Raw genomic sequence first — 13474 nt, forward strand, 5'->3', positions numbered from 1 at the left:
CAACAGCACTTGTGAGAACGCAGAAACCTGCACATTCCGAGGGGAAAAAGTGTGCGCTTGAATTAAGATATAGAAAACATAAGAAATCATCCCCCCCCGCTGAACGTCGCTCATTTCAGCGGGGTATAAAATAATCTTCGTTTCGAAATTCATTTACAATTCATCATCATGGACCAGATGCTCCTGTAATAAGAACGGAGCGCGCTAAAGAGGCAAGACAAGCCACATGGTGCAGAAAATTAATCTCAATCTCAAATAGAGGTGATGAATTTCCTCACTGTTCAGGACTGTGTGCAGTAAACGTGGATGTGTGCTGCTATCTCAGCTGCCCCCGTCTGGGCCGGACCGTTTTAATCAACGGCAGGCCTCCACCCAAGCTCAATAAAAGACTGCATTCACAAATAGGAGCCAAGACAAGTAATTGACCAGCGCGCGGTTGCACCCCACTTTTATTGCCGGATGACTGCATGCTGCATTTGTGTGTTGGTGAATGTGCTTGTTCACGTGTGTGGGTGTATCATCTGAATGTAGAATATGTTTGTAAGTCTGCGTTAACAACAGATTTTTCTACTGATTCTGCAAAATTGCACCAACATCATTATGCCCACACAATCAGCATCGGCTATATTACCAATTTGAAGTGCTCTTCTTGGCATAGTAATCTTTCTCAGCTGTGTGTGACAAGCATATTTAATTATTAATTCAAAAATAAGAACTTTACTGATCAATGTTTTCACCTGGGGCATTGTCTGTGTTTCCCCGCTGTGTGCAGTGTGTAGAGTGACAGACAACTGACAGCCCTTCTTCCACTGCTTAAAACTCATTTGGATCTCAGAGGCGGAGAGACTTCAGCAGCATCCCGCCTGGTTTAAATTCTGCTCTTGACTTTTGTCTTTCACCTCACTTTTCCTGCTCCTCCTCGCGCCGACTGACTGATGTTTCCTACACACCTAATCTGCACTCAGTGCTGAAAAACTACCCCTAATGTTTGTGCGTGCGTGTGTGCGGATGCGCGTCGGTGCGCACGGTGCCGGCCTTAATGTGAGCCAGCAGAGCCTTTTAATATCAGCCGACGCTGTAGCGGGAGCACTAAGCAGACAAGGCTGCATACTGAGGAGGGAGGGATTGCCTTTTGAACGACAAGGGTGATTCATCAACTCCCCCAATCTATGGCCGGTATCCCTGCGTCACACACACACACAAACACACACACACACACACACACAAACACACATCCCTACGGGCTCTGGTGGCACATATTATAACTCTATATAGCGTTGCGTAAAGAAAAGAGAGAGCACCTCTGATGAATGTCACTAAGACAGCAATCCAGTATGAGGTGATACACAACCAAACATGGAGATGCATTTGTACAGGGGAGACTGGGGAGAAGGGGGGGTGGGCAATGACCTGATAATGAGAGATAGAAAGAGGGAGAGAGAGGGAGATTAGGGAGAGCTCTCAGCCCCAGAGGTGGGTAAGGCAGAGGGCAGGGAGAGGAGGGGGATAAGGGGATACAAAGACATAGGGAAGAGCAAGGAAAAAACCACATTCTTATATTCTTATCAGTGGAGAGCTTAATTGCCTTTGATGAGTCTAATTGGAGCTTTCTGAAGTCTAATGGCAGAGGAGTCCTCAGAGACGGCAGAGGACACATTACTGCTAGCTTCTCTCCGAACCTCCTCTGACCAAAAGTCCCTCGCTTGTCTCCTCCGTCCTGAACTGAGGCTGAAATGTTTCCATTCAGCGCCGGCCAGTTGTGGAGTATCAATGATCCGGCAGAGGGTGTAGGGTGGAGGGGGGGGTAAACGTATAGATGTGTGTGTGTGTTTGCAAAGTAGCGGTAGCAGCATTATCGGGTATGTGTTGACTTAATTAGGTCTGTGAGCTGCTCGCTTTCCTCTCCTCAGCTGAAGTTGATTAGCAATGCCAGCTGTCCCCAATGTAATTCGCCGAGCGCACGTGTGTGTGTGTGTGATCGTGCGTGCACATGTAATATACGAGTGTATGCACGTCTGCCAGTGTTGATGTGTGTGTGCGCGCTAGCTGCCAGCTGCCACGCGGTGCTGCCAATCCTCCATGATTAGTACCCACTGGCAATGGGCTCAAACTGGTGCCAAACAGACCCAGGAGGGCAACATGGCCCATGGTAATCCTCCATCCCTCTCTCCCATCCTTCTCATCTCCTCCCTTTCTCACCCACCTCTCTCCACACTCTCATCAATTGCATTTGTTACGCTCCAAATGCTCAGCTCATCCTCTCATTCCAGACACCAAATGTGAGCAGGTTTTTTCATGCTAGAAGAACACGAAATCCTAAAAAAGGGGGAGGATAAAGGAGCAGTGGGAGAGATACAAATACCCGCAGGGTTCAGAGCGGGGTCTGAAGTGAAGTGTGTGAAGAGTAGAAGTGGGATCTATGCCTCGACACGGTTGACTGTGTCACCGTGAAGGTGCCAGCAGCTTGGCAAGCAGCACCACGGTGTGTGTATTGTGTGTGTGTGGCTTCCACTGGATGACCTCTTGCTACCCCTCACCTGTTGAGATTGTTCTATCCCTGGGAGCCCAAAAGGCAGAGAGAGAGAGATGGAGAGCGCAGAGAGAGGGGGGATGAATTCATCCAAAGAAGCAAGTTTTGAATAAGTGAATGTGACAAGGGGAAAGAGAGGAGGGCTAGGAAGAGATAGGGGTTTATGCATACGGTTCCCACATGTCTGGCACTTAAAAAGCTGTGCACACACATCTCCACACGCCGATGTACACACAGCTCTGCGAGTTTGGCAGAGAGAGGGCTGTTGGACAGCTCTGGCATGGCAAAGGCTGCCTACCCATTGCCCTCTGTCTTAGTAATGCAGTTACTTGTCAACGTGCATGGTGTGCTTGAAATTACATTCACACGTACATACAAACAAACACAGGCGGCCTTCCTCGCAGCCTTCCCTCGTAAGTACACAAACACAGAGTCATAATTATGACGCATTGGACATGGATTCTGTCCATGCCCAGTAATTAGGACACACACAAGATGCAGGAAAATGCATGGCGGCGATGTGACGCACACGCTCGCTCTCAATTGTGATTTTGTCAAATGTTGGCAATTCAGCCGGGGGCTTACAGCCTAAGTCTATCAGTGGTTGAGATTACAGACAGATTTATGTGATTCACAACGTCCCGGGGACCTGTGGCCTCGCATTGGTTAATCACCGCTTCACATTCACTCTTCCTGCCGCTCTTTTCACCGCGTGCTATAACTCTGCACCGATACACGCTCTGATGTAACACTCGGGGTTTGCGTGCCTCCGCACTCGCTGTCAAAAATCACACTCTCCTCCTGGATCGCGCCTTCGACAGGGTTAAATCTCAATAATCCCTCTAATCAAAAGGTTAAACCTCCTGACCTTCGCCTGCTTCATAAAAGAGGGCAAACACTTTTCCTCCTCTGATCAGTAAAGGCTTTTGCAGTGAATTATTGAGTCGTGTTATTCCATTTTAAATTGCTTAGCATGCACATTGTTCTCCAGAAACGGAGTGAAGAAATTGACGGCTTGTGAGCTGCACCATGAGCAGGTATTGCAAATATGCAGTCAGAACAATAGAAAAGTTATTTATGTGATTATAGCTGTTATTCACATCTAAAAGGCAGGTGGAAAATAAGAGCATTAAGGAGAAAAAAACAGCAGTTTGGAAGTTTGGGCTACATTATCTCTGTTAATGAGTGTCATTAGTAAGTGTTAGTAAGTGCGTAGTACCTGTGTAGATGAAGCGCCCAGGTGTGCCTTTGCAGAACTGTTTGGATTTGTAGGACAGCGTGACCTCCACCACCCCGGGGATGTGTCTAGGTGGAGTTTGCACACGGATGGCATGGGGGGTGATCAGCTACGGAGAGGCAGAGAGGGCAGAAAGATTAATGCAATGAAATTTAATATCCAAACATGTGCTCGGGGGACCGTTCTGGGCCTGCCTCAGACCTTTCCCTTTGCAGCTTTTGACTCTCTTTTCTTTGTATAATCAGCCTGAAAATGATGTGTTAGCGCTAAAGCCCTCAGGTGGCCTCGTAGCCTGAGGCAATGTCACTGTGAGGCTTCGGATGGTTATCAGTGCTGACATGGACTGTGTGAGAGGGGTTCAAAAGCAGTTATCTGTGTATGATTAAAACACACCTTCCTGTGCATACATCTATTACGCGGTATAAGTAAACGTATAATATGCTCGTCTCTGCTGCCCCTGTCTCTGTGTCTGTCAGCTGAGGCTGTCGAGCTGCCGTTAGCCACATTAAAGCGCCATTGTGTCGTAAACAGGCTCACTTAGTGTGGCTGATGTGCCCATGTATGTCTGTGTGTGTGTGTGTGTGTGGTGTGTGTGTGTGTGTGTGTGTGTGTGTGTGTGTGTGTGTGTCTGTGTGTGTGCTGACAGGTATTTGAAGGAAAACGGTATTAAGACAAAACACAAATGAGACCTCGCTGAGTGCTCGTTTTCTGCACGCTATAGTCAACTAGCACTCAAAGCTAGCAGCGCTCAAAAGCTATCAATGCCTGTGCCAGCAGCTATAGTGTATGTGCGTGTGTGTATGTGTGTGTATGTGTGTGTTGTTATAACTATCCCTTTCATTGCTCACTTAGCTATGCTTTCATTCCACCATTGTCTGGCCCCATTCACCTCTCAGCGAGATAATATAGGAGCTTTTTATAGAATTATTCCTTTACTAAAGAGAAAGCTGTTTAGCTGCGCCGCTCGCTGACCTTCAATTTCACACATACACTACATTTACATTTTAGTCATGTGGCAGATGCTCCTTACAAAGAGATTCATACAGTACGTTGTGCACATATTCCAAGAAGGTAGATGCTAACATAATAAAAGACAGGAAGGGAGATGAGAAGAGATATGACTAAAATAATAACTGGTACAGAGAGAAATGAGAAAGCAGGCTGTTAGGACTGTTGAATATTTTTGATATGGGTTTACAGTAGTAAACCCATAGTAGTAGGGCGGTGGTGGCGAAGTCCATAGGGACTTGGCTTGGCAACTGGAAGGTCACCAGTTCAAGTCCCGGAAAGACCAAGTGCTACCGAGGTGTCCCTGAGCAAGGCACCGTTCCCTACACTGCTCCCCGGGCGCCGTACATAATGGCAGCACACTGCTCCTAACACTAGGATGGGTCAAATGCAGAGAAACCGTTTTGTTACATGGTACCTGTACTACGTAATGACAATAAGTTGAATCTATCTATATCTATCAGTAGAGAAGCAATTAGTGATCATTGTCATTATTAATTCAGTAATTTGACCTCAAATGGATGCAATTTACTCAGAAATGAGGAACATGTTCACATTTGAGAAGCTAAAGCCAACTAATGTCATTTTATTTGAAATTACTTTAATATTCTGTTCATTAAGAATTAATTGATTAAGTCCTAGTTTACCACGGTTGTTCCCAACATGGTCTCAATACCCCCTTGGGATACCAAGATACTGTAGGAGAAGATCATCAAAGTGTTAGGAAAGGATATCTTTTTGTTACACACTATATGTGTACATCTTTGGACTTGTTTCTTTTGTTTCTACCTACCATAAAAGGCATTCACATCAAACATAAAAGGTGTGCCTTCAACTTATGCCTGTGAGATGTGGGCTGCAAACAGGCCTATGTTTTAAGTTGGCCCCAAGCTAAAGAGATTGGGAACAGTTGGCTTTTGAAGTAGGAAAACCAATATTTGGTGGTCAGGATGCAAACATATGAAACACACACCGTTGACCAGATGGTGACTAACCTCGCTCCAGACCAGCATTGTTCCGAAGATGACCTGCAGCCCGTCGAAGAAGTTGTCCCCGATGATGATGACGGTAGCGCCCCTGTGGTCCAGCCTTCACTGGGGCTGATGGCTTTGATGCTGGGGGTCGCTGCAAGAGTCACAGACAACATAGATTAGATGGTAACCCACTAATGACAGCCCATAAAGGTCTTTGCTATTGCCATAATGTACGCTCGCCTCCTCTTCTCCATCTCTCTCACACACACGTCACCTCTCTCCTCTCTCCCAGGGGTCAGGGTGCGAGCGAGGAATACTAATCATAGTGATTATACGCACCCCGTTATTAAACATCACCCCTGCCCTGTGTGCAAGGGCTGCTGTGGTGCGCTTGTTTTATGACACGTGGCAAAGCGTGCGGGCGTGTAAATGTCAGGTGTGCTGAGTGTCTGATCAAAGGCCACACGACCGGGGAGCGGAGCAGAGCCAACAGTCGCTCTGCTCTGTGAATACGCCGTCTTCATTAACCAAACACTTCGCCCTCGCTCAGCTGTCTGTTTTTATATATCCGTGCGGCTACTGTATCTCAGCGCCTGTGGCCACAGAGCACGTGACCGGACGGGGTCATTTCAGCTCTGGCTCGGATATTCGTAATGCATTTTGTAAGCTTTCAATGTTTTCTCTCAAAAACATATTATTTATCGGGTACATGGAAACAACAATAAACCGCATTTCCAATAAACTGGTATTCCATGTGCTTTTTGGCCTTATCTGTTGGTATTATGGACTTGGAGATTACTAGATGTGATTGAAGAAAAGACCAGCATTGGGAAAATACATGTTTATACAAGCTAAATCTCCTCTCCTTAACAGATATGCAGCTTGTCAGACATGCTGTAATTCTGTAAAGCGGCATAATCCACTTTAGACTAGGCTGACTTTTTTCCCCCTGCAGCCTAGCATTTGCTCTTTGCCCGACTCCCTGTTCTGTTGATCCCCCTCAACAAGCTGGAATGATATTTAGCCCCTCGATACGCCTGCAGAGATCAACGTTCACCAAGCAGCAATCTGTGGCCGTAATCATGGCCTAAAATGCCTCCTTTTCACAGCCGCTGATATTATGTGCGCTCCATGTGCATGTGTGTTTGTGTGTGTGTGTGGATTAACCAGATGGTGGAACGTGAATCCACGTGATAGGATTATACTTTGGGGTGTTCCTCGATGCCATCTGTTCAACTTTATGCCCCGCTCATCTATTACCGCCTGAAATGGGCCCCCAAAGTTATGTATCCTAGCACACAACCTCGAAACACACTAGAGAAATAAGTAAAGCCTTTCTCCGTATCGTTTAATCTGTTCTTTATAGTATCATGCACTTTTACCCTTTCCTCTCATTGTTCCTACCTCTACCCCCTCTGTCTTTTCTTTCATTCCTCTTGTTCCTACTTCACACCGCTGATGTCAGGAGAGTAAAAAGTCAGAGGAGGAAATTCTCAAACAAATCTCTCTGACACAGGGGACATCTGTTAGAATACTGTGAGTGCTCTCCTCTCTGTGTAAGATCCATGGCTCGCTGACGTCTCCAATATGTCTGTTAACTTTTCAAATCGTCTGTCATAGGGACAAGTGGTCCCCCTTTACCTCTGGAGAATGGTCATTAGAAAGACTTAAACATAACATTCAATCTTAATGCAATGTACTGTCGGCCATCATGTAAATCCCTTCTTAGTTTTTTGTCATTATCATCCCTGAGGTTGACTTTCCTCAAAGCAAAAAAAAAAAAATATGTTTCTCTTATTCAATGTCTGGGAAATCGAAATGAGAAAATAACTGGATTAGGGACTTGGGAATCAGTGCGGGCTCCTAAATCATGTGCACATGTCATTATGAAGTATTAAAGGTTTGGGTCTGACTGTGCATGCGGGGGTGTGTATGTGTGTGCATGGGCTTTTTTGAAAACCTGAGGGATGGGGAGTGATGGAGGGCTGGAGGATAAAAGCAGGTCTCCGAGGAAATAAAGCCAGTGTTGGCTTTAAGCAGAACAGACCTCATAAGACACATAGTGCTTATGCGAGGCAGAGTAGAAGGCCCAGAGGCAGAGACCTGGGGGGAGCAAGCCACAAGGGAGAGACGAGAGACTCACTAGCTACCACTCTCTCTTAGCCCGAGCTAGAAACCCTACAAGGGAGGAAAATGAGAATCCGGGAGGAAGCAGGAGAGAGATAAGAAAGCAGGTTTGAGAGGGATAGAGCGCAGACAGAAGAGGGGTTGAGTGCAGAGCCAGACGAGGGGGAAGGGGTGAGGGAGGGAGGGAAGTTGAACAAAAAGAGAGAGAAAGTGAGGAAGACAAAGAAAAGCTTGGTGAGAGGGCCTGGGTGTTTTGCTGCTGCTGTTAATACCATGTTCCAGGTAGGACTGAGTCCCTTCCGAGGGGTCCAGTTTTCGGGCCCGACGTCCGTGTTTGGAGTTGTTGTGCACAAACATGTTGTCGGACACGGCCAGGACGTGACCCTCCACGCTCACCGTAGTCGACACAACCACCTGGGAAATGAAAAGATTGAAGGAAATATTAAAACTACGTTAAACTCGCGAACATAGACACATAGACAGGAGCCTGGCCACTTGGTGAATGTAGTCCTTATACTTCTGTTTTTGGCTCTTTAGCTGTGAAATACTTCAATATGTTTGTCCACCAGCTTTGGCTGTTTAGTGCTGGTCAGGTAGCGTACAGTGAGCTTTTAAATGACTGTGAGAGCATTATGAGTAAAGCAAAATAATAAAGTTGCGTGCCAGAAAATACAAAAAACAGGATGGTGTTAATTTTTTATGAGAATTCTATTTTTCATATTGTAATCTTGCTGCTCTCTGGATTCCTCCCTCGGAAATCCAAGAGTGTATTTATGTGAGAGACCCTGCTGATGCTTGAGCTGGGAGGTTATGCTTTTGCCATGTTGGATTGTTTTCCAAAAAACATGTGAAAGACAGTGGTGTGTACCTGTGCATCACACTGTATGCACATATGCAGTTGAGTCTCACCTGAAAACGCCTCATGTCCCGAGGGTTCCCTGCATTCTTCAGGCAGTTCTGGTTACACTTCAGGAAGAACTTGAGGAAGAACCTGCATGTGTCAAGAACAAGAGAGAAACAAATGTGTTAGTGAAAGAGAAGCTGTCTGTCACTGGAAGTACAGTATGAGCTACTTCAATAAAACACAAGGTACAAATAAAACTAATAAACCAGCAGTGGCAGACGCGGCTCATACACTGTCCCACCGTCATCCATCATTTGTTTATGACAAAGGGTGTTTGCAATGTAAAAACAGCTCGGGGATATTGAGTAAGATGCTACCTTGTATATCCATCTCCGAGCTGCTCGCCATAAACTCACCGGGGCAGACGCAGCCCCAGCCCCAGAACACCCCCCCCCCCCCCAGCTGAGGAGGTTATGCTGTAGCTACTATGCAGCACAGTGTTGCCATTCCTGCCTCTCTCAATCTCAGTGTGAGGGACCAAATCAACAGCACCTGCCATGCATTATTAATAGGCTGAGATGGCAAGTATGGCTACCCACATCAATACTTAATGAGGGAGGGGGGGAGGGGGGGAGGGAGGGTCGGAGGAGTTAAAGGGGGGGGGCGGGGAGAATGGGCGGGGGAACCGGAGGCCTGAAAAGCAGAAAAAAGGGGACGGCTGACAATTTTTATTCCCCAGCCCCACCCCGAGGCTTACAGCCTGACAACTTCTTCTTTCACTGACGAGTACGTCTAACTCTCCCTTCTGCACTGTCTGTCTCTCTGAGAAGAAAACAAACGATATCAAATGAACCGCGAATATAAACAGCGCCGTGTACAAATAAACAAGAACCCTCAAAATGGGGAAAATAAAACTACACCATTTCCCGGTCCCCTCCTCCTCCTCCTCCCTTTGAGGTAGCTCAAAGAAGTGCTGACAGCTGAAACTGCTTACAATACAGATCTCCAGCAGCCAGAGAGAGAATCACTCCTTGCTCAGCTTTTCTTTCATATGTCTTATTTTCTAGCCTCTGTTCATTTGTTATGGCTAAGATTCTGCACTGGGCAGCGCGTTTGGAGCCAACTGCCTTTGATATAATCATGCACGAGCAAACACACACACACACACACACACACACACACACACACACACACACACACACACACACACACACACACACACACACACACACACACACACACACACACACACACACACACACACACACAGAGAAAAGACATGTCAAGAGAAACACAGTAAGCAGCCTTGGACAATTGCTTCATCGAGGGAAGAACAAAAAAAGGTGGAAAAACAAGAGAGCAGAGAAGATAAATGGACAGACCAGAGTTCTGTCTCATTTCAAGGGCCAGCCCACTGCTGTGCACATTACAAGCATCTGATGTAACGCAAGAACTCGTGCATTTATCCCGGACAACTTTTAAATGCATGACAGCTGGTTAGTGGTAGCCTCTTATGATGTGAATAACAAACTGTCTTTCCCTGCCGCGCTCTTTTTTTCTTCTTTGTTTGCGTTCTGATTTATGATCTCTCTGGCGCAAGAGGCTAAATCTGAATGAGAGAAAGGAGAGAGGGAAAAAGAGGGAGTGAAGTAGAAAGCGAGAAGAGAAAGAAATGATAGAAAGATAGACAGACGGATGAGGTGGAGAGTACGTGAAATCCGAAAGGAGAGACAGACCACCCTCCTGTATATTTTAGAAGCTGTAGGCCAATACCTCAATAATTCATGAAGCACAGAGATGGAGGCTTTTTTTTCCACAGCGGCTGTTGGACCCCACAGGCTGAGGGTCTCCCAACTTTCTTATCTCCTCGAGGTCAGAGAGCAGCCTCACAGACAGCTGTGGACCACATCCACTTGTCCAACATACTCCACCTAACTCACCGCGCCTCCTGTTTTATTCATTGACTCCGCTCTCTTCCCCAACTGTCCTCCTCTGAGGTATTCATGATGGACGGATGATGGATAAGTGGCTAGAGGAAAGTCGGGGTCACCACAGTCAGAGATGACAAAATCAGGGGGTTAAATATTAGAGTTTGGGTTGGAGAGAGGAGGCGGTGGAGGAAAAGGGGAAAGTGAGACTCTACCGAGATATCGAGTGCGAAAAAGTCAGCATGCCTCAATCGCTTAGCCATATGTCAGAGCGTTCCCTCGACCTCCTGCACGTGTGAATCATCTGATTCATTATTTACACGACTTAAGGTGTCTGGAGTCAGCTACACGGAAACATTACAAAACTGCAGCATGTTGATTCCTCTGTGCTCTATCATCTTCCCTGGAATCACCACATTTACATGGATCAACAGAGTGTGGGTGTATGGGGAGGGGGGGTGGATGAAGAGCAGTGCGTGTTGATATGCAATAGCAAAGAGATTACCATAAGGATTTATGGATAATCTGATTGACAGCTGACCAGTAAATATGGACAGATATCTGAGGATAGTCTGTAATTCCCTCTTTGCTCAGCTCTCTATTATTATGTTTTCCTCGCTTTTTAATCAATGAAAAAGGTGATTTTAAGGAATGTTGCTCTGTTAGTCATGTTGACTTTAAAATCCCTTTTTCAGACGGACCCCGATAACGTTATCCAATAAATTCCTCTTTAACGACACCACCCGCTATTCCAAATGAATTCATTTAAACAGATTTTTAAAGTTAATGAAGTCGTATGTTTTATCAATTGACATCATGTTATAATCTCTGGAAATTTGAACATTAAAAGAATCTAAAGGAAGAATTAGATGGGTTGTATTTTTTATGACAATTCTGTATCTTAAAGGGGACCTATCATGCAAAATGCACTTTTGTACATCTTTTATACATGAATATGTGTCCCCGGTGTTCCAGGGAACTCACCAAGTGTCAGAAAACACAACCCTCTCTCTTTCCCTCCATACCCAAATCTCTAAAAACTGGGCTGCAACGGATCTGATACAGACTGATACAGATTTGAACACTGTCCTGAGTCAGAAACGGGGAGCTCCGCCTATATGGGCAACTCTCCACCTATCAGGGGAATGAGAGGTTGCGTGGCATGGTAACAGCATGGTAACAGCATGGTAACATGATGCTCGTGCCTCGCCCCCCTCCTTTGCAGGGGGGCGTTGTCAGCTGCAACTCATTTGCCACAGAATCAGCCCTTGCAAAACCAGGGCTGGAAAAGAGCAAATAGAGCGAAATGAGGCATGGCTAAAATGCATAATCTGTTTGGTATTTTGAAAAAAAACCTTCACAGACATGTTTTATATAGGTATGGCCCTACAATATATTATTCAAATATAGCATGATAGGTCCACTTTAAAACACCCAATACTTACCTAAAGTGTGACTTTTCTTAAGTGGAAATGTGGAGCTTTGGAACAGTACATTAATATCTAGTGAGATAAAATGATTAATGATCTACTTCAATTGTATCTTATCTTAAAACTAAAAGTATTGGTAGGTCTATGGAAAATGTTGTCTTCTGCATAGATTGTTTTGATTATTGCCCCTCTACCTTGTTTGTTTTTGAGACTCTTGCTGGTTTCAAGCTGTTTTACTGTGCAGGCTCCACAGCTACGAATATTACCACAGCAAATTGCTGCGCGGGCCCGGATTAAATGAAATAAAACCATTTCGCTCTCACGTAATTACCCCCAAATCCAGGAATGGCTGTGGAAGTGAATTTGTGTAAATAACTGCTTGGCCTCTTGAAGCCTCGTGGCGTACATTTGTAGCAGGGGGAAAAAACAACGAATAAACAAATACAGCCGGTCGCCGTAGTAATTTAATGATCTCACACTTTCATCATATCATAACGGGCATTATTTGTCACATTGGAGCAATTAAACACAAAATCACCCTCTGCATAAAAAACAAAACAAGGAAAGCAATTATAACACAACTTTTAAGTAATCCCTGTAGCATCTAAATATTATTACTGTGGTGATAAAGATTGTCTAAGCGATTAGCTAACTGCAAGGAAGCCTCCGAGGGACAATTCTGTTATATTTTCTAATAATTTTCCTACATTAGCAACAAATGAGGTAAAGAGTTGTTTTCCTTGTCAATTTCAACACAGATAACTTCTGAACTGTGCGCTTTTATCTTCCCAAGTACTTCTAGTTTATTCATCTGTTCAGCCTTTTGTTACACGTTGTGCTGTATATCTTTCTGCCTCATTTCTTTATCCTTGCCCCGCCTCTCTGTTGTTTTGTTCTGATGTCGATGCGCTGTAAAAATGGCTGTGGGTGATGCCATAACTCAGCCCTCTCCCTCTCCCTCCATCCATCTCTGCCTCACAGATCATCTCCAGAAGAAAAGCACTGTGTCTGCCTCCTAATATGCTTCATGAGGTGTGTAATTCACTGTGCTCCGGAGGGGAGCCATTTGTCTCGGGGGTTAACTAAGTGACACAACAGCACTTCCCCACGCCTGTTACCACCGTGGGACATGTTGAACTAATCTAGGCAGGTAGAGCAGTGGAAGACCCCCGCACAACGGCAATTAAACATCACCATTTGTTCAGGAAATCCATCCTGATGAAGTCAGAGGCAAGTTCAAATTAAGTGTAAATATTTGTAGGCAAATATAATGTTACAGCGGAAGAGAAATAAGTGAGAAATAGGCGACTAAAATTAAAGTGAAGTCTGGCGCTCTCAGAGAACCAAATATCTTCCTCAAGTCCTGTTTTGTGTATTTTCTTTACCTCCCCTTGTG

At 45.4% G+C, this 13474-nt stretch overlaps 1 protein-coding gene across 1 annotated transcript in view; it reads right to left on the minus strand.

Moving 5' to 3' along the window:
* The window catches only part of ebf1a (EBF transcription factor 1a), a 53484-nt gene that overhangs the window by 14924 nt on the left and 25086 nt on the right, over window positions 1-13474 (minus strand). The window contains 5 exon segments of the mRNA XM_034214922.1: window positions 3750-3876; window positions 5771-5853; window positions 5856-5900; window positions 8149-8290; window positions 8786-8867. Coding sequence (XP_034070813.1) covers window positions 3750-3876; window positions 5771-5853; window positions 5856-5900; window positions 8149-8290; window positions 8786-8867 — 479 coding nt within the window.

Source organism: Gymnodraco acuticeps, unplaced genomic scaffold, assembly GCF_902827175.1.
Source record: "Gymnodraco acuticeps unplaced genomic scaffold, fGymAcu1.1, whole genome shotgun sequence".
Lineage (NCBI taxonomy): Eukaryota > Metazoa > Chordata > Actinopteri > Perciformes > Bathydraconidae > Gymnodraco > Gymnodraco acuticeps.